The 19,380-nt window shown below is 38.2% G+C and overlaps 2 protein-coding genes across 4 annotated transcripts; both read right to left on the bottom strand.

Moving 5' to 3' along the window:
• Window positions 1-1,067: 1,067 nt before the first annotated feature.
• LOC107761685 (protein FLX-like 3) lies at window positions 1,068-13,618 on the bottom strand. 2 transcript variants are annotated; one of them, XM_016579933.2, is made up of 6 exons: window positions 13,445-13,618; window positions 7,908-8,445; window positions 7,633-7,778; window positions 5,022-5,101; window positions 4,831-4,915; window positions 1,068-1,385 (listed from the first exon to the last, which is right to left on the bottom strand). In XM_016579933.2, exons 2-5 carry the CDS (start codon window positions 8,432-8,434, stop codon window positions 4,832-4,834), a joined length of 837 nt encoding a protein of 278 aa, XP_016435419.2. In that variant the 5' UTR covers window positions 8,435-8,445; window positions 13,445-13,618; the 3' UTR covers window positions 1,068-1,385; window position 4,831. The 2 variants fall into 2 exon arrangements, with proteins under 2 accessions (XP_016435419.2, XP_016435420.2); XM_016579934.2 differs by lacking the exons at window positions 4,831-4,915; window positions 5,022-5,101.
• Window positions 13,619-14,568: 950 nt separating this feature from the next.
• Window positions 14,569-18,855, bottom strand: LOC107761684 (eukaryotic initiation factor 4A-9-like). Of its 2 annotated transcripts, XM_016579931.2 has the most exons (5): window positions 18,646-18,855; window positions 16,696-17,205; window positions 16,531-16,598; window positions 15,872-16,308; window positions 14,569-15,388 (listed from the first exon to the last, which is right to left on the bottom strand). In XM_016579931.2, exons 2-5 carry the CDS (start codon window positions 17,193-17,195, stop codon window positions 14,756-14,758), a joined length of 1,638 nt encoding a protein of 545 aa, XP_016435417.1. In that variant the 5' UTR covers window positions 17,196-17,205; window positions 18,646-18,855; the 3' UTR covers window positions 14,569-14,755. The 2 variants fall into 2 exon arrangements, with proteins under 2 accessions (XP_016435417.1, XP_075107384.1); XM_075251283.1 differs by lacking the exons at window positions 16,531-16,598; window positions 18,646-18,855 and having other exon boundaries at window positions 16,629-16,822.
• Window positions 18,856-19,380: the final 525 nt, after the last annotated feature.

Below are 19,380 nucleotides of genomic sequence, written 5' to 3'. Positions count from 1 at the left end.
TTTTATAACACTATCGTGCTTTTATACCACTAATAAGAGGTAAGAGTATACGTCGGACTAAATACCAGTTAATAAAGATGCGTCTTCTATTTTTTTGCCTTGAACACAAAATGTATCCCAGTCTTATATGTCTAGTTTTGATTTTGTGCTGCTATGACTTGACAGAGGGAACGACCCTCTTATGACATCAAAAAATTCATACAAGCTTCTCTAATATTAGAATGGCAAACTCGATCCATTTCCCAACTAAGGAAAAAAGATGAAAAAATAATGATGATAAGGCAACAAGCAAGCAGGTAGAAGACAACAAAAATACGCAGAAACTAGTCGCTGCGAGCAACAATCATATTGGCCTTAGTATTCTGTGATTTTGCTATCCTAAAGACAACAACAATCAGGTCATGCAACTACCCTAAAGAAGTTGACCCTTACATACTACCCCCATATTTCCATATCAAGTACGTCCCATGTAGGTCCTTTTTTTTGTGTTTCAAGCACAAGCCCAATGTAGTCCAGATGCGTACTGTAAAAGGCCAACCATATTGGCCTTAGTATTCTGTGATTTTGCTATCCTGTCCTATCTCTTGGAAAACACACTTGCAGACTAAAAAGAGTACTGACTATAGTCAAATCGATCAAGCTGCTTTTTGGGTCTTTTTTTTTTTTTTTTTTTTTTTTTTTGTGAATCCCACTTATGCATGTGTTGCTTTATGCTGCTGTTCATAGATAAAACCTCTGAGAGCATAAGACGTTAAAACCGGGGTTCCCATCCTGCTAAACAACAGCACGGCAACTTCTGTCCATTTGAACTTTGTTATGAGACTTACGGGTTGTTGACTTTCTTGATGATTGAACGGAATCAAGCCCAGGGGTAAATCCTCTAAGCCCTGGGTGATAAAGAACTTGAAAAATATGCACATGGGTAATAAGGAACCTGAAACAGGCATGGATATGCCCCCCCCTCCCCAATGGTGAATGTCGGAAGTCAACTTCCTGGATCACGCATGTGTGGGCTGATTCACGGTCAAGCTCCTCCCATCATAACACCCTTGAATTTGTGCCCAAAGTGGATTTTAATTGGATTCCTTACAAAATTTCCATTCAATATCATTCAGAAATACCCCGATTCAAATTGACTTGGAACAGATCGTCATGAGTTCCCCTAGATCCCTCTTACCATTATCCGACAGCCCAGTCAAGGATCCCCAAATTAGGAGCCAAGCAAACTGAACGACTAAGTCAGAAAACATCCAACTATACTGTGTCCAGCTCCCACAGCCCAGAGGTCATGGCCCAACTTTGTACCACAAAAAACCTCCAATAGCATAAAGGCAGCAACATAAGGATAAGGCAGATCATTGAACCAAGCTGCCCAGCTTTCTCATCTGCAAAACGAAAAGAACAAACTATGACGTGAGCACTATTTGCAAGGAAAAAGAAAAGAGGAAAATAACTTTAGTCATAAATGCTTCTGATAAACAAGAGACTCGTGGAGACAATTGCGCAAAATCAAGCAGCATGCTGAGTTCTAAAACTGCATACCATGACGTAAAGGAATATGAAAAGGTAAATCTACCAGTCACATGATAGAACCACATAGTATGCTGATTCCTTCTTCCTTTTAATTTTTCTTTTTGGGTAACTCTATGGGACCTATAAGCTTTGTGGAATAATTTATAGTTCATAAGGACAGGATTGAAAGGGAAAAACGGAATCAACGAGCAATCCAAGTGGGACAATAGAGTGTCCATTCTTGAGCAGTTGCTGACCAGAAAAAAATGTACTCCTTGCTCCATGGCAAACCCAAGATATTCTAGTACCTCCAGCACCTGGGTCATTTATCTCAAATACCAAAAGCTTCTTCCTTGATCTTAATTTTCCTACAGCTTTACGCCGGAACTAAAATCCAATCGCCTTCAGTGATTGAACAATGAAATCTCAGCATCTCCATGGAGGTACTCAACTAAGAGACCTCGGAGAAATCGGCACACCAAAAGTAAGCATAGTTCAATCCTAACATTAACCTTCTCATGTCACCAACTTCAACTATCAAATTTACTCACCTTCTTCCAATTACAGAGTGATTTCCTTCAAATCATTGCCACTAACTAAATAAAAGGTAAAGGTCGCCCACTCAAGCACACAAAAACCAAGTATTACATAAGTTAGCACTCCACCTAAATACAAGATTGCTGTGCTGAAAATAGCTGTAGTTGAAAAACTGCATACCATTGGCCTCCTCTCCTAAATATGAGATGTGCTTCAACTACTAAGTAAAGAATGCAACATGAAACCAAGTGTAGAAGGACCCCTGCATTATCCATTAATAAGGTGCACACACTGTCAACAAGGTAGTAACCTACTTGCTTCTTCAGCCCAAAATTCAATTTGTATCTCCTTTTTTAGGGAAAAAGTTAATTTGTATCTCTCGTACAGTAAATGTCTGAACTGCAAAGTGAAATACCCATATTATAAACTAACATTGGTTTCCCATTTGTAACCCAAACAGAACCTCCTAAAAACAGTTCCCTGACAACAAGGAGAAGCAACATTGGAAGCCACGAAATAGGGAAGGAAGCCAACACTGCTAACAAACGACCGAGAAATGAGCACCCAAGACCGTCTCCTAGTGGCCAATGAAGCAGGTGCAAACAATAGAGATCAAGGTTAGACTAAATACTAGGTGGTTTCTTCTCATCTGCCTAAGCTTTGGTAGGCATAGTTACCTAACACCTCTGCCAATGGGAGGGTAGCAAGTACGATGAAATAGCCAAGAAACGTGCAAGCTTGGCCCAAACACCACCGTTATTTTAAAAAAATAAATGACTGCAAAGGAGAATCTCAAAACAAACTCCTCCCCACAATGCATTCGACATCAAGTAAATGGAAGCAAAAATATCCTTCTTCCTTTTGTTTCAGTTCCCTGATAAAACAAGTCTCTGTGAAAAACTAAACCCACCCCCACAATATCAACATATAACAGGTAAAAAAGAAAAGAAAGCTGATATAAAAATAATAGTAGAAGTAGTAGTAGTCCAGAGAACCCCAGGATCTATATGTTAGTGAACTGAGATCAAATCCTAGACTATAACCCATCAGGAAAACTGAACCTAAACATTAGGCTGGTGTCTGCAAGAATTAGTCTCCAAAAATAAAGGGAATCCACAAGCATAGAAAAGAAAGAGAGGGATCGATCTACATCTAGATATTCCTGAACAGAAACGCAAAGAGACAGAAAGAAGATATAGAAGCACATCCAAGTAAAATCTCTTAGAAAGATTGTATAATTCAGGGGCCATCGAAACAGAATACTTGCCTATGGCATTTTGTTTGGCAGTCATCGATTGCCAATGTAGCTTCCACTGTCTTCACTTCAGATCTCAACTCGTATTTCAATTGCTGCAGCCAGGATGACTCGCCTTATGAACAGTATAGAACAGCTACATGTTAAGCGAACGGTTCATGAAGGATTACCCAAGCGTTCACATAGATGCTGCATTTTCGAATTTGAATGAGTTAATCAGATCAGGGAGGTATTTCAATCTCTAAACTCCAAGACCACCCCAGCTTCACCGCTCTGCCTTTGTCTCCCCATCTGGGAACAGTGATCCTATTCCAAAGAATCTACGAGACTACGCCAGTCTATTTTCGGCTGTAGTAGCTGCTTCCAATGGAACTGATAACTTGATAGACCAACACAGAGTGTTTCATTGAGTGACACTATACTTCTTATTTCCCAAGGCACAATCCTTTCCCACCAGTACCCCATAATGATTTGAGTTCATTATTAACCACCAACTTCATGTTTGAACTCAAATAAAACAGGGATAAGATAGTTACGGACTTTTCAGATCATCACTATGTTTACAGCATGCCACTACAGTGCAGACTGACATTCATCAAGTGCAATATTTATGGTATGCATATTCACTGCTGCTGATTTTCTTCATAAACAAGTAAACTAGAAAATTCGCTCAACAAAAGCATTCATAAATATAATGCCCACAAAGCATTCCCCCATAAGTACTGGTGGACATCATTCATATATACTCTTCACTGTCATTCATTTCCACTCTTTACATCATTCATTTCCCACTCTTTACTATAGTTATCCTGGCCAATATCCTATATACTTGAATAATACACCCAGGGAATAGAAACACAGTGCAAAAATTCTTCAGGGAAGTCTACCATAATAGTGGTTCCTATCGTGATGAGGGTTATTGCACTGCATCAATTTCTTCTGCCAGAATTAAGTACTGAATATATCTCTCAAAGGGAGGTCCAACTAATACAATCAAGAGAACACGGGTTTGTAATGTCCTCAAAGCAGCTACCTCATGGTTAAGCTTCAAATCCCAAAATACTTTTTTCTAGTAAGCCAAAACATTGGCAACTTCATATTCTCATACAGTACACCATCTATTATGATAACAACGTGGTCAACCATACTCCCAAATTCATCAGCTAGTCCCTTGCAAAATGCTTTCTCAAGTGATACAATCTTAAAAGTTTCACCAGAATTATTAAGAGAATCAAATGCTCACAAAGAGCAAAATGGACAAGGAATATGTACACAAAGAACTGGAATGTTGCTACTTTTAAACTATAAAGTTATAACATTAGACATTAATTAAAAATATCCATCTCCATCAGCTATGGGAGAGCCTTAATTACCCTATACAGTTCAAGATAACAAGCAGCACACAGTACTTTAGTATCCGAATATGATAACATCCACATCAGAGACTAGAAAATTATAAGCACAAACAGAAGAATAAAAAAGAGGCCCTTCTTCCTACTGGATAGCAAGCGAACAGGAGAGAACACCTCAACGACGATTCATCTGAGGTTTCTCAAGTCCTCCCCATGAAGCTGAAGCAGCACCGTACAAAGGACCCTTGTCCGCAGCACCCTGAGAATAACGGATGAATGTCAATCCACCAAGTCGACACTACCTATGCTGTTTGCTATGACCACTAAAATAAAATTCCCAATCATGTGACTGGAAATATTCATACCATATGAACCCCATATCCCTCGCCATAAGGAGCAGGAAAAGTTGCATCATGTCTGCCGTATTTCATCCCATATGATCCACCTTTAGCAAACAGATAATAAATCGTTAACATAAGTAACCAAAAGAACAAAGAACCGTCACATTTCTTGAACTCCTTCAACCACACTAGAAGGCCAATATATGCTCTAATTAGGCCACCAGTTATCAAGAGTAAACTAAGTTCTAAGTCTACTGCTCAACCAGTAGAGGCTTATAAAGAGATATAACTTGTAATCATTCTTCTCACTACCCTTTAGCTAAAGAAGTTTGAAGATGGATTTTAAACAACTTTTCCTTAAAGAACCTATATAAGGAATGCATGTTTCCATCATGGCAGGCACATTACTTTGTTTATAAGTATCATGCAGGCACATATTGTTCGACTATATTGTTGGTTTCGCACTATTTGGTCATTACCTGATTGCATTTCCGAGGACAATAGCAGTAAAAAAAGAAATTGGTCATCTCTATATAACTCTTTCTATCTCTAGAAGTGGGCGCTTTTCTTGTGGGGGTGGGGGATGCCAGTTGGTTGGTAGGTAGGTCTGCCTCTAACACTGCAACAAGTGGAACCAAAAGAGACCCTTCACTGCAACTCCAGAAAATGAGTTCCTATATCATGAGCTACAACACTACCAAAGAAATGTATTCACCACAAACTCCCAAATCTAAAGGTCATTTAGCCTCAAAGGGCAAAACCTGCAAACTACTTGAGAATAATAATCCAGAAAAGAATGCTTTTACTTGGAATCACTATTCACTACTCCAAGCCTCGCCATCCGACCATTAAACAACTGGGTTATAACAGAACCCTACTTGCTTTCAAGCTCAAAGGAAAACCAAAATAAATAAAAGACTAAAGAGGCTCATCTATAAACAGCAAATAAAATCCAAGGCATAAATTACCACTCAGGAACCCTTTCCCACCCGCCTCAATGTTTGGGGTGGGGGATGCCAGTTGGTTGGTAGGTAGGTCTGCCTCTAACACTGCAACAAGTGGAACCAAAAGAGACCCTTCACTGCAACTCCAGAAAATGAGTTCCTATATCATGAGCTACAACACTACCAAAGAAATGTATTCACCACAAACTCCCAAATCTAAAGGTCATTTAGCCTCAAAGGGCAAAACCTGCAAACTACTTGAGAATAATAATCCAGAAAAGAATGCTTTTACTTGGAATCACTATTCACTACTCCAAGCCTCGCCATCCGACCATTAAACAACTGGGTTATAACAGAACCCTACTTGCTTTCAAGCTCAAAGGAAAACCAAAATAAATAAAAGACTAAAGAGGCTCATCTATAAACAGCAAATAAAATCCAAGGCATAAATTACCACTCAGGAACCCTTTCCCACCCGCCTCAATGTTTGGGTCCAACAGAAATCACATGTCTCTGTAGATTCCCTAATTTTTGCGTTACCACTCATATACAAGAACACCCCCCCCCCCCAAATTGAAAAATTATTCACCTAATAGAAAATGTTTGGGTCCAAAAATAAGGGCTCCCAGATCCTAAGATTGCCACGTTGGGCAACTACCTAAATAAATATGGAGGCTAACCTGGGACAGCAGATTGGGTAGAGGAAAAATCAGAGAAATTTAAGTAATACCAATCAAGCATAGATAAGATTTATAACAGAGCTATTTAAGAAACTACTAGAAACATAATAACAGCCATTACAAAGAAAAGTGCAATAACATATTCGCATAATGACAACTGTATAATGCTAAGTACATCTTCTGCTAATTCGAAACACAGGGCCCTCAGTGAATTACTTGAAATATTTTGGATGATAATGGTCCTTGATAGTTCGCTTCATCTCATCTCAGCTTTTATTTTCTCTTTGGGATAAGCTCAGTTCGTTGTAGTTGTATATACAGCTACATAATAAAACATAGTTTCCTATATCATACGTAGAATGATGCATGCAGGCAGGTGGGCCTATAGACACACTGTTTTAAAGCATTATGTAAAGTCAAACAGATGCTACATTGGTTCGAAGAAATCTAATCCAGCTGTAAGAAGTTGGTTGTTTAAGAGAAACTAGTCTGTGCGGCTGTGCCTTGCTGTACTGGCCAGATTGCACAGAAGTTGGGGCTCAAGATTGAAGGCAATCTCATTTAATAAATTTTAAAAGTACGTGTAGGAGAAAGATAACTAGCTTTTATCAGGCAAGTGAATAAACAAGACTGCTCAAATATAATAGTTAGCTTGGTCCCCAATTACCCAGAAGACCAAAACTTTTAGCACTTATCAAGGATTTTAACACCTACTACAGTCTTTAGGGACACTGGTAAAAATGAATCTACTCAGACTCTGCCATTTTACCATTAGTTAAAGTCCCAACACTCGAGCATCAACAATTTCTGAACTTCTCTTCTACTACATACCAATACAGGAAAAAGGGGAGTAAAAGGAAAAAAGTCATTTCTACAGTTGGAATGTGTCAACTCTGCTCGGGAAAGCATTGGAGAAGCAGTAAAAACAGTAGCCCCACCACTAGAATAGAAAACATGTAAACTGCCCCCCACATGCTTTATAAAATAAAGTGTAAACTACTAAGAGCGTACCTGCAACCCATGCTCTACCATCAGAATTAGAAAGTTCAGCACGTAGCTTCTCAACTTCGCGTGCCATTGAAACTAAGTTTGTCTCCATTGCCTGTCTCTGATCCATGAGTTCAATTTTAGCCTTCTTTTCATAGTCAGTAGCAGACCTAGAAGTCACGATCAAATTAATAAAAGGGTTTCCACACCTGATGGCCACCAAGCAGGTTTTTGAAGTAACAGCACTCCATGTTAATCATATCTCCAGAAACAGAAAGAAACAAAGTAAGAGCAGATACCTTGTGCGTAAAAGTTCCTGATGCAGACCATCAATATCAGTCCTTAAAAGGGGAATCTGTTGGCTATCAGCTTGTAGCTTGGCGAGGTCTTTGGTGAGGGTCTGCACCTGGCCAGAGAGATCCTGCTTAATAGTATTAAGCCTCTGAACTTCAGTATGGAGTTGTTTAGCCTCATTTTTCAGAGGTTCAGTAGCTCGAAGATCACCTTCCAGCTTCAAACCCCTTTCGATCAGTTCCCTAGAGCGCATTTCATGCTCCGCCTGAATATCACCTATTGCAAGATTCATGCGATGAAGTTCCTCCTTTGCAGCACCCAATTCACGCTGCAGAGCAATTCGATCTTCAACCAGTCTCCGGTTTTCACCCAAAAGTCTGCGTATTTCAACATGTTGTATTTCAAGTTCTTCCTCTAACAAAGCAGGATGAGGCATGGGCCGAGGTATAGGACCCCGAGCAATATGTCCTTCTGCAGGATAGGCCCGGCGGTTATCAAATGCTTCCCGAGGAATGCGATTCCTTCCTGCCATCTCACACAGTGCTGTAAAAGAGTGAGTACAGCAAAAATAATTAGACCACAACAATAAGAAACAAACAGCTCGAAAACAAGTAATGATATGGCAATTCAACCAAGTCTTAAGCAATGTGGGGTGAAAACAAGCTACGGTCGCAAGAGCACAATATTCTCATCAGTAACACGCAAATAATAGTTTATTTAATTGGCAGAGTCAGATAGTGCACAACACAACTAACACTAGACAACAAACCGTTGGCTGCTTCTATGTGAGCAAATTCTTAACAAGCATCCTTAGTTATCCAACAGAAATTAAAGATATAAGACAAAATCACTCAAATCTTATTGTGAATTTTTTCCTTTAGAGGTGTCTCATCAGGAACTTTACAGATCTAGAAAATACAGGATGACACAAAAAGGCGGCATTCATGTGTAGGAGGATTAATAAATAGTCGGCTAATGTAAGTAGTAATAAATGGGGAGCTAAAAGCAACTGGCAAACTGAAATGCAGCAGTCAACTGTCTAGCTGCAGTTAGCAACTACACTCGTATAGATAAAAGATCCAAAATATTGCCTTCCATTAATAAGGGAATCAGTTTGCACAAGAAACAAACAAGTCAGCAAAAACCCCAACAAACAAGTGATTGCAATAAATGCTCTCAGACACGGATACCGAGGTAAGTCACAAAAAACCCTTTTCCGATACCCTCTTTTCTACAATCACTTTTCCGACATAACCAAGACCCCTTTTCCGACTTTCTCTCTCTTCAAAAAACCTCCGACCACCTCTCTCCAACAAATCCGACCACTACTCTCAGTAAAATATACCCTCCACGGACAAGTTTACTTCTTATCTTCGCGCCGACATCTCTGCAAATCCCGGATGCATGGTTTAGCTTTCTCCGGCGACTCCTTTTCTCTCAGAAACCCCATCTCTTTCTTCTTCTCTTAGTGCTGACTGTAAACTCTGGCAAGATGGGTTAGCTTTTTCCGGCGTCGGTGGCTGTCTCAGTTCTTCTCTTGCAGGTGAGAAATCTTTTGACTGATACAGGGGAAAAGTTTGATCGTTGGTTCACTTTAACAGAACGTAATAGAAGATTCACAAGCAAAGTTACGCTAGATGAAGGAAATCTTCGATGGGTATGTGATGCCATTCAACATGCTTCAGTGGGGAAGGGGAATTTTTTACAGAAGGTGGAGAAGGACGGTCCAAGCATATACATACCGTGTTTATCAGAACTACAACATCCATGGACGCTATATCAGAATTGAAACTTGGTCAGGAAACAGGAAATCTGCAGTAATAATACCAGAGAATGCATACAATCAAGGATGGGGTGATATCGCTACAAAAGTTGTTCATTTCCTGGGAAGTCCACAAGTTCGTAAGCCAGCCTTCATTGGGGACCAATCTTTTGTAGATACTGCAAAAATTATTCAATGGCCAGAATTGGAAGCGCAAGTTCACTCAGGGGAGAACTCATCCAGCAACGAAGGTGACGTCAACAAGAGTTAGTTTTTGTCTAAATGTCTGGTTGGAAGGCAGGGCTACTCAGTGGTAGGTACTCCAGACTATATCCTGCTCAAGAAGTTGAAACTGCTGAAGAAAGACATATCAACTTGGAATAGAGAAGTTTTCGGCAAAATTGAATCCCAGAGGAGCAAGGCACTAGAGGAATTAATGTTTCTGGACCAGGCTAGTGAGACCAGGCTGCTATCACCCATGGAGCAGTCCAAAATGCTTGATCTAAAGATGGAAATTCAGAATATAGCCAAAGCGGAAGAAACATCCTGGAGACAAAAATCTAGATGTTTATGGCTAAGTGAGGGAGATAGAAATACCAAGTATTTCCAAAAGATGGCCAACAGTCACAAGAGATACAATTGCATTGACAGACTCAAAGTGGGGAAGACATTATTGAGGACAAGAACCAGATTAAACAGGAAATATTGGACTTCTATGAAGACCCCTACTCTGAAGCTGAACATTGGAGACCAACAGCCAACTTTGAAGATTTGGCTTGCACCTCAGAGGAGGAAAAGGAGGAGCTTGAAAAAGAGTTTGGGGAAGAAGAAATACTAGCCACCATCAAGTCTTGTGCTCCGGATAAGGCATCAGGTCCTGAGGGATTCACCATGGGATTCTTTCAGAAGGCTAGGGCCATAATCAAATCCGATGTCATTGGTGCCATGAATCACTTTCACCTACACTGCCATATGGTGAGATCTTGCAATGCTTCATTCATTGCATTGATCCCGAAAAGAAAGGGGGCTATTGAACTAAAAGAATATAGACCTATTAATCTAATTGGCAGTGTATATAAGATTGCAGCAAAAATTTTAGCTGAAAGGTTGAAAACTGTAATATGCAAGCTTGTTTTTGGGAGTCAAAATGCTTTTCTAAAAGGTAGACAAATCACAGATGCTTCACTTACTGCCAATGAGATACTGGATTGGAAGCAAAAGAAAGGGGAGTCCGGAATTCTATGCATGCTCGATATAGAAAAGGCATTTGATCAAGTAAATTGGCAATATCTTTTCACTATCTTAAAGACGATGGGTTTCGGGGAGAAATGGCTCAAGTGGATAAAGTTCAGCATTACAACAGTCAAGTATTCAATCCTAGTGAACTCCAGTCCAATTGGTTTTTTTTATCCCCAAAAAGTAATCAGGCAAGGGGTCCCCAGTCCCCTTTTCTCTTCATCATCCTAGCCATGGAAGGGGTGAGCAAAATGCCAGACAAGGCCAGAGACTTACAATGGATTCAAGATTTTGAAATTGGCACCAATGCTGAAAATACAGTCACTATTTCTCATTGCTATATGCAGATGACACTCTAATTTTTTGTGGAGCAGAGGTATCACAGGTGCAATATTTGAATCTGACATTGCTTATATTTAAATCCTATCTGGCCTCCACATCAACATGATAAAGAGCATTATATACCCGGTTAATGAAGTACAAAATTTGGAAATGCTAGCAGCAGATATTTTATGTTGTGAGATAGGCTCATTTCCAACAACCTATCTGGGACTGCTTTTGGGTGCTAAGCACAAATCAACTGAAATCTGGAATGGAGTGGTGGAGAAATTTGAAAAGAAGCTAACTACATGGCAAATGCAATACTTATCCATGGGGGGCAGACTCACACTCATCAACAGTGTACTAGACAGTATCCCTACTTATCTTATGTCTCTTTTTCCCATCCCCTCAAAGGTACAGAAGAAACTGGACATAATAAGAAGGAACTTTTTATGGGAAGGCAATAGCGAATCACACAAGTTTCATTTAGTGAAATGGGGGAGAGTGACATTGCCTAAAACTCTTGGAGGCCTGGGCATCAAAAACATTGCCACGCACAACAGATGCCTACTCATGAAATGGCTATGGAGATATGTGCAAGGGGAACAGTCAACCATGAAGAAAGTGGTGAATGCAAACACGGGGTCCAAAGTAACTGGTGTACAAAAGTCTCTAGGGCGGCACATGGGGTTGTACCTTGGAAATACATAATCAAACTATGGGGGGAGTTTAGCCAGAATAGCAGATTTCAAATCGGTAATGGGGCTAATGTTAAGCTTTGAAAGACAGGTGGCTAGGGGATTCAACTCTACAAAATGACTTTCCAAACCTCTATCAAATAGCAAGCAGACCTGATTCGACCTGATTCAACTGTCTCTCAGAATAGAGCAGACAATTCTTGGTTTCCAATCCTTAGAAGAAATGTGCAAGACTGGGAATTGCGTGAATTACTTAGCCTTCTGGAACAATTGGAGAAATGCATGGTCAATGAACAGCTTTCAATAAACTCGTATGGGGAACAAGTACTAAAGGAATATACACCGTGAAAGCAGGATACCTATACAATATTAGCCAAAATGAAATGGTGGACAGTTGGCCTTGGAAGCTCATCTGGAAAACAAAATTACCCCCCAAAGTTATATGTCATAGCTGGACTGCATTGAAGGAAGCGTGTCTCACTCAAGATAATCTTTGCAAAAGGAGCATTCCCATAGTTAATAAATGCTATATGTGCCGGCAGGATTTTGAAACAAACAGACATCTATTTTTGCATTGTCCAGTTGCTACAGACATCTGGAATATGTTCCTTTCAGTTTTAGGACTCAACTGGGTGATGCCAGAGAGTATTAAAGATGCTTATAGTAGCTGGAGTCTATGGAAAGTTGGTAAATCCATCGGCAGGATCTGGAAAATGATTCCTGGATGTATTTTTGGGGCTATTTGGATAGAAAGGAATAGAAAATGTTTTGAGGGTTTAGCAACTCCAAATTACTCCTTGATGGCTAATTGTATAGTTTTTTTATATAGCTGGAGTAACCTCTCCCCTATTAGCTCCCCCGAATTATTTTTGGATTTTGTTAGCTCCCTAACACTAGCATAGGACCATCTGTACAGAGCTAACATATCATCTTTTGTATTAGCACCTGGACAGTGCTCTTTTGCATCTTCTTGATGCTTTTTATAATATCTTTTACTTCATCAAAAAAAGAAACAAAAAAGTCAGCATTTAATTTTTGGAAAGCATATAAAAATAACATTAATTAATTGCAGAATAAAAAAGCCTCGAAATAACAGAATTAGTTACATAACAAACTGTCAATTAGCGTGTAAACAGCGTGCTTTAAACTATATAAACTACATATACACTGGTAATACATATAATCTGGCATGAACATTCACAAAGAATAAACTTTACACAGAATAAAAAGGAAAAAAAACAAAAAGCTACTCACGAATCCCATAATACTACATCAATCACGATTAATCCGTTAATTCCCGGTCTATACAACAACAAAAAATTGAAAAAATAAAAATAAAGATCAAGACTCCTCGTTGATAGTCCAAAATTCAACGTTATAAAAAGGACAAAAGTATACCCTGAAAACCCTAAAATCGTCATTCATAATAATCTGAATAGATTCCTGAAGTGAACAGTGCTAAAATTTAAAAGATTGCCAAATCAAACGGAATAAATTACAGCTGAGATTGGGTTTTAGAGCTTACGAAAATAAAAAAGTTGATTTCCTCCAAACCGATGTAGAGATGCCTCTGTCTCCGCCGCTAGGAGAATTGTTTGCGCAGCCTTGCAAAGTCGCAGAAAATAGTTTTAGGGCCTTTTTGGCGATGCCTAAGAACTAAAGTTGAGGGGAAATAAAAAAAAGTAAATTACCTTGTCCTATCCCGCAAAAATAAGGAAAGAACGATTTATTTATGAGAAAATTAAATTAAATAATTTTATGATTGGGCCTATTGACAGAAAGAAGGATAGCGTGGTTTATAAGAATGACCTTTGAAATGGATGGTCTTCAATATTTAATAAAAACTTCAAGTTTAATAACTTTTGCCCCAAAAATAAAAATTTTGGTCAAACGTTTAAGATCATCAATTTTCAAGATCATTGAGAGTGTAATTTTCTGAGAAAGAAAAGTCAACATGTAAATTCATTTGTAAATACTAGTAACATAATTTTCTTTCAATAATATGAAAGTATTGATATTTGTGTGATATTTGAAATTATAAAAAATATATTTGTTACTATCCAAACTTCATGAAAGGTATGTTAAAGGATGGGAGAAAATGGAGAATTATACAAGCATGTTGCATGTAACTTTGCCTTCCTAGATTTCGAGGCATTTGCACAAATGGCCTCTTCTATATCACTATTTAAATTCTATCCTTCGGAGCCGACTAAATTTGTCAGCCAAAAGAAAAGAAAAATATTATTCAATCATGTTTAAAGACAACATTTAACCAAGTTGGCTAACGGTCACAGGATTTAAAGAATGGCCTTAAGAAAGATCATACAGTCTATAAAAGTCTCTAGCTTTTTAGCTATGAATCCTTGTTTCATTTAACCAATTTGTTTTTAGAAAGATCAACATTTAACCAATTTGTTTCATTCTCCAAAACCCATGTACCTTGTTTCATTCTAGCTTTTTAGCATGAATCCTTTTGTAGAATAAGATACTGTGAATGTTGTTACACACGCATATTTCAGTTGTGATGTCTCAAAAGTGATAAAACTTATACTATAAAAGACACATGGTATGGACTTACTTTTTTGGTATATACCATAGTGCAGATATTACTTTCCACTTAGTGATTGCTTCATTAGTAACCAACAAGGAAAACAAAAATGCCAATATCAAATAAGTTGTGACATTGGTGAGAGAGATTCCTATGTGCAAATTTAGTCACCGCTGACTTCCCAGAAAATTGCATCACCATATAAAAATGCAAACACCTAGTTCGTGTTCGCTCAGAAAAGGATACTAGGAGCTATATTCTTACCTATATCACAACCTAAAAAGCTTTTTAGAAATCAGCAACATTTGATGGAAGTTCGTCGATGACCACATTGTAGAACCTTTGAATATCAGATAACATTTTTTCCTCATCTGCTGTTACAAAGTTGATAGCATATCCTTTGCTTTCAAATTCTCCACCTCTTCCAATACGACGGAGATAATTCTCTAGTTGAGTTGGAAGATCATAATTTATCACAATACACACCTGTTGCACATCAATAACACGAGCTGACAAATCAGTTGTGATAAGTATACTAGAGGAACCAGAGCAAAATTCATGCATGATTATGTCTCGAGTTTTCTGGTCCATTTTTCCATGAGTGGCTGAGACTGTGTGACCACGGCTTCGCATTTTATCTGTTAGCCAATTGACCTTTAGGCGGGTGTTCACAAAAATAACACTTTTGGTGATGTTTAGTCTCTCGTAAAGATTACACAGTGCATCAAACTTTCGTTCTTCCCTTACAACATTGACATAAAATTGTTTGACACCTTCAAGAGTCAGTTCATCAAATTTGACTAAGATTCTCACTGGCTTATTCATGAACTTCCTTGTGATTTCAACGGCGTCAGCCGACATGGTTGCATAAAATGCTACTACTTGAACTTTGGCAGGCAAAAGTTGCAAAATGTCATGTATCTGCCAATAAACGTACATGGAAGAGAAAATCAAAACTATGAATCTGTAAAGTGCCGGTAAAATGAAATGTAGGGGAAAGATTGAATCTGTATATACCACTACATGAGAAGTAGCAACTCAACAAATTGAACGCGGTGGGAATTGATACAGGAACCTACACGGGGGAGAAAATGCACTAAACCTGTTTTTGCATAGCTTTAGCAACTAATTGAATAGGAAGGATGACCAAATATTGTGCTACCAACATTATGCATACCATTGAAACCTCTATTCTAATCACCAAGAATGATTAAGGAAGGAGGAAAAGCACATGTTGACATTGTTTAGTTTCACATCTTCTACACTGGTTATTTCAAGAGAATTAATAAAAGAGATACTCCAAAACTGGGAAATACCCAGCCACCCTCGCACCTAAACATGTCCAGAAAGCATATATCATCGAAAACTTTGAAGTGTAAAATACAACTGTAGAAGATGAACTACCTGGTCTTTAAATCCCCTTGAAAGCATTTCATCAGCCTCGTCTAGCACAAACATTCTAATGTGATCAAGACGCAGAGGTTGTTGTTTCCTCTGCAACATGTCAATTACACACCCAGGTGTACCAACAACGAGATGAACACCAGCTGATAAGATATGCTTATCCTCCTGGATGCTATTACCACCTACACAAACATGGACCTTTACCCCAAGGTGGTCGCCAAGTGCTCGCATGACATTCTCAATCTGTTGTGCACGTTCACGAGTAGGTGCCAAAAACAAGGCTTGGCATTGAACTAAGCGACAGTCAAGCTGCTGTAAAATTTCAGAACAAAATGCAGCTATCTTCTCTGAGGCAGATAGAACCTGCTGAATTACATCAAGTCCCCCGCAGGATGGAAGTATACCACTTTGCTGGGTTGTGGATGGTTTCTTAATACCTTCAATAGAAGCATCAAAGATTGCACTCAGCAAAATGGATTAGGAGGTGAGAAGCGGGAATTGGCAAGAGGAGAAGAACTTAATAGTTTTAGTACCATTTTGAGGAATAGAAAATCCAAAATTGTTAAAAGACTTAACACTTAAACAAATAGATAATCCAAACAGAACCTAAACAATGAGACAAATAAAAGGATTTCGATTGAATTTTTTTGAAAACAGACCTTCTTTATTTGTTTGTATCTGATCCATCAGTTCAATTTTAGCCTTATTTTCATACTCAGCAGCAGACCTAGAAGTCATAAGACAAACTTAACATTACCTTCTGATAGCCACATTGCATGTTAATCATACTTCCAGAAGCAGCAGGACACAATAATAACATATACCTAGCACACAAAAGCTCCTGACGCAGTCCATCAATCTCGGCCCTTAACAAAGGAATCTGTTCATTTTCACCTTGCAGCCTGACGAGGTCCTTCGTGAGTGTCTCTACCTGGCTAGAGAGATCTTGCTTAATGGTACAAAGCTTCGTAACTTGCGAACGGAGGTTTTTAACCTCAATTTTCAGAGGTTCAAGAGCTCGAAGATCTGCTTCCAGCTTCAAACCCCTTTCAGTAAGTTCCCTAGAGTGGATTTCATGCTGAACTCGAATATCACCTATCATAAGATTCATGCGATGAAGTTCCTCCCTAGCAGCACCTAATTCACGTTGCAAAGCAATTCGATCTTCAACCAGTCTCCGATTTTCATCTGAAAGTCTACGGATTTCAGCATGTTGCATTTCAAGTTCTTTTTCCAACAAGGCAGGATGACGCATGGGTGGAGGCATAGGAACCATGGGAATATGTTGTGCAGGGTTACCCTGATGATTATGAAATCCTGCCATCTCACGTGTACTGTAAAAGAGTAATTGCAGCAAAAGAATTAGACCACACAACTAGAAAATTTCAGCTCAAAAGCAGATGAATGATACATCAGTTCAATTAAGTTGTTAACAATGCTATAAAAGTCTTCAGAATCTTCTGTGGGGAAATAAGTTCACAGAACAAAGTTGCAGTGGTTATGCCATTCTCAATAAAAACAAAGTTATCAATATTATGGCTGGGCCTTTGAACCAAGGGAAGCTTAACGAACCCAATAAATAGTACAATTTTTGACAGTGATAAGAGAAGTGAAAAAAAAAAAAAAGGATAGGCCATTAACTTATAGTTCAAGTCCCTGTTGGAGGGAGGGGGAGGAAATTGAATTCTACAGAACGACAAGACAGAAATAAGAGCAAGTTTATCACTACATAATGGTCTTTCAAGAATGTATTTACGTGAAAACTAACACATTGAATTTCGAATATACTAATTAAAGACGAAGCCAGTGAGAAATACTAGGATTGCCAATCACTCACAACAGACAAATACATAAGTTAAGTATACAGTGTTACATCCCCTACTGGACAGACAAACTCATAAAAAAAACTTAGCTTATTCAATAGTAAAACAGAAAAAGAAAAAAAAAGGCAATGAATTAATAGAAGCTAATATGGAGTGAACTTGATAAATCCAGTAAAGTTCAGGTGAAACTGATATTTCCCTCAGACTAACAATCTCACTCTATACCTGAATTGAAAAATTAACCATCATATGTATACTTCTTGATGCTGATCAACATAAAATAACAAAATAGTGTTTCAAAAGCATAATTTCTCGTCAGTAAATTGGAACAAATTTTTTTATTTAAATTGGCAGTTCAGATAGTGCACAAGCAAAGCAACAACGACAGACTAATCGTTGGCTGCTTAGTTGTTAGCTTACTCATAAAAAGCACCCCTAGCTTTCTTAAACGGATGGAAGATATAAGACGATTCCAGTCTTGCTTCTTAACAATTTCCTTTTGCTGCATTTTCGTTTTGAGCTTTGCTCTTCTGTTACACATGCAATCGATTTTCCGACTTTATACAGCAAACCAAAGAAACAAAAATCAAGATCAATATTACTCCTTTTCTTTCTCAGCCAAGGGTGTAGCCTAATAGTCAATCAATTGGATTGAGAACCATGAGGTCTCAGGTTCAAATCTCAGTGGACGCAAAAACACTAGGTGATCGTCCAAGCCGTGACGGACAGATTTACACAATATCTTCCTTGACGGACATAGTTGAGGTGTGTGCAAGGTGGTCTCGATAATAAAAAATATCTTCCTTTTTTCAACAGCATGTAGAAAAAATAAAATATAAAAACAACCCTAAATTCCACATTCTTTTTTTTTGGGTAAATAGAGGAGATAAACTCGACTAAGAAAACTGTCCAAATTAAAAGGATAAATAGGGCTGAGATAGGATTTTAGACCTTGAGAAGATAGGGAAGTTGAACAGCGGCAGCGCCGGAAGCCGGTGGAAAGGTGCCTCTCTCCGCCTCCGGAAGAATGGTTTAGGAAGTGATTTTAAATCCGTTACACTCAAGCCCCGTCCCGCCGAAACAAAATGATATTCGACCAGAAACAGTGATAGTAGCTCAAAGGGAGAAAAAATGTTTATCTTTTATAGGAATTGATTTCTTATCTTTTTTAGGAATAAAATCTAAACTATTTTATTATCTTTATCAAGTATTTTAAATTAACTTCTCGGTAGGGAGGATTTTACCATGGACTTACGCGGTGTGAATCCGATTACACAGGTAAGCACGTTTGACCATTTAGATACCAGAAGATTACAAAAATAAAGTACATTATGATATTTCATTACTAAGACATAAGTGTTACGAATTTATATGAAGATCTCTAAAAAAAATATTTTTATTTGATTTGTAACAATCGGGTTATTTTTACCTTTTTTCTTTTTGTAATATAGCTAATGAATAAAAGAAATGTTCAGCTTCTTCTATTTATATTTTTGATATTGTATTTTAAAAATTTATCGCGTGATAATTCTCGAATTTTCTATTTAACAAACGCATAAACCTATCAATTTCTCCTCAAAAGCTAAATATATAATGGAACAAAGTTAATTTGAATATTTACTAGATAATTAGTGGAAGAAGTGCTATGATTACTATATCTCAATATATTTTTTAATACTATATTTT

Source organism: Nicotiana tabacum, chromosome 4, assembly GCF_000715075.1.
Source record: "Nicotiana tabacum cultivar K326 chromosome 4, ASM71507v2, whole genome shotgun sequence".
In the NCBI taxonomy this organism is placed as follows: domain Eukaryota; kingdom Viridiplantae; phylum Streptophyta; class Magnoliopsida; order Solanales; family Solanaceae; genus Nicotiana; species Nicotiana tabacum.
This window is presented reverse-complemented; position numbering and strand designations above follow the sequence as displayed.

Bases quoted from the DNA above. Each gene is read 5' to 3' on its own strand.
- LOC107761685 (XM_016579933.2), bottom strand. From the start codon at position 8,434: ATGGCAGGAAGGAATCGCATTCCTCGGGAAGCATTTGATAACCGCCGG. The intron at 5,102-7,632 runs GTACGCTCTTAG...TGTTTGCTAAAG, and splicing joins TGGTAGAGCATGGGTTGCAG to GTGGATCATATGGGATGAAA. The intron at 4,916-5,021 runs GTATGAATATTT...CGTTATTCTCAG, and splicing joins AGGGATATGGGGTTCATATG to GGTGCTGCGGACAAGGGTCC.
- LOC107761684 (XM_016579931.2), bottom strand. From the start codon at position 17,195: ATGGCAGGATTTCATAATCATCAGGGTAACCCTGCACAACATATTCCC. The intron at 16,599-16,695 runs GTATATGTTATT...TATGACTTCTAG, and splicing joins CAGGAGCTTTTGTGTGCTAG to GTCTGCTGCTGAGTATGAAA. The intron at 15,389-15,871 runs GTAGTTCATCTT...GTTTATTGGCAG, and splicing joins CAAGGGGATTTAAAGACCAG to ATACATGACATTTTGCAACT.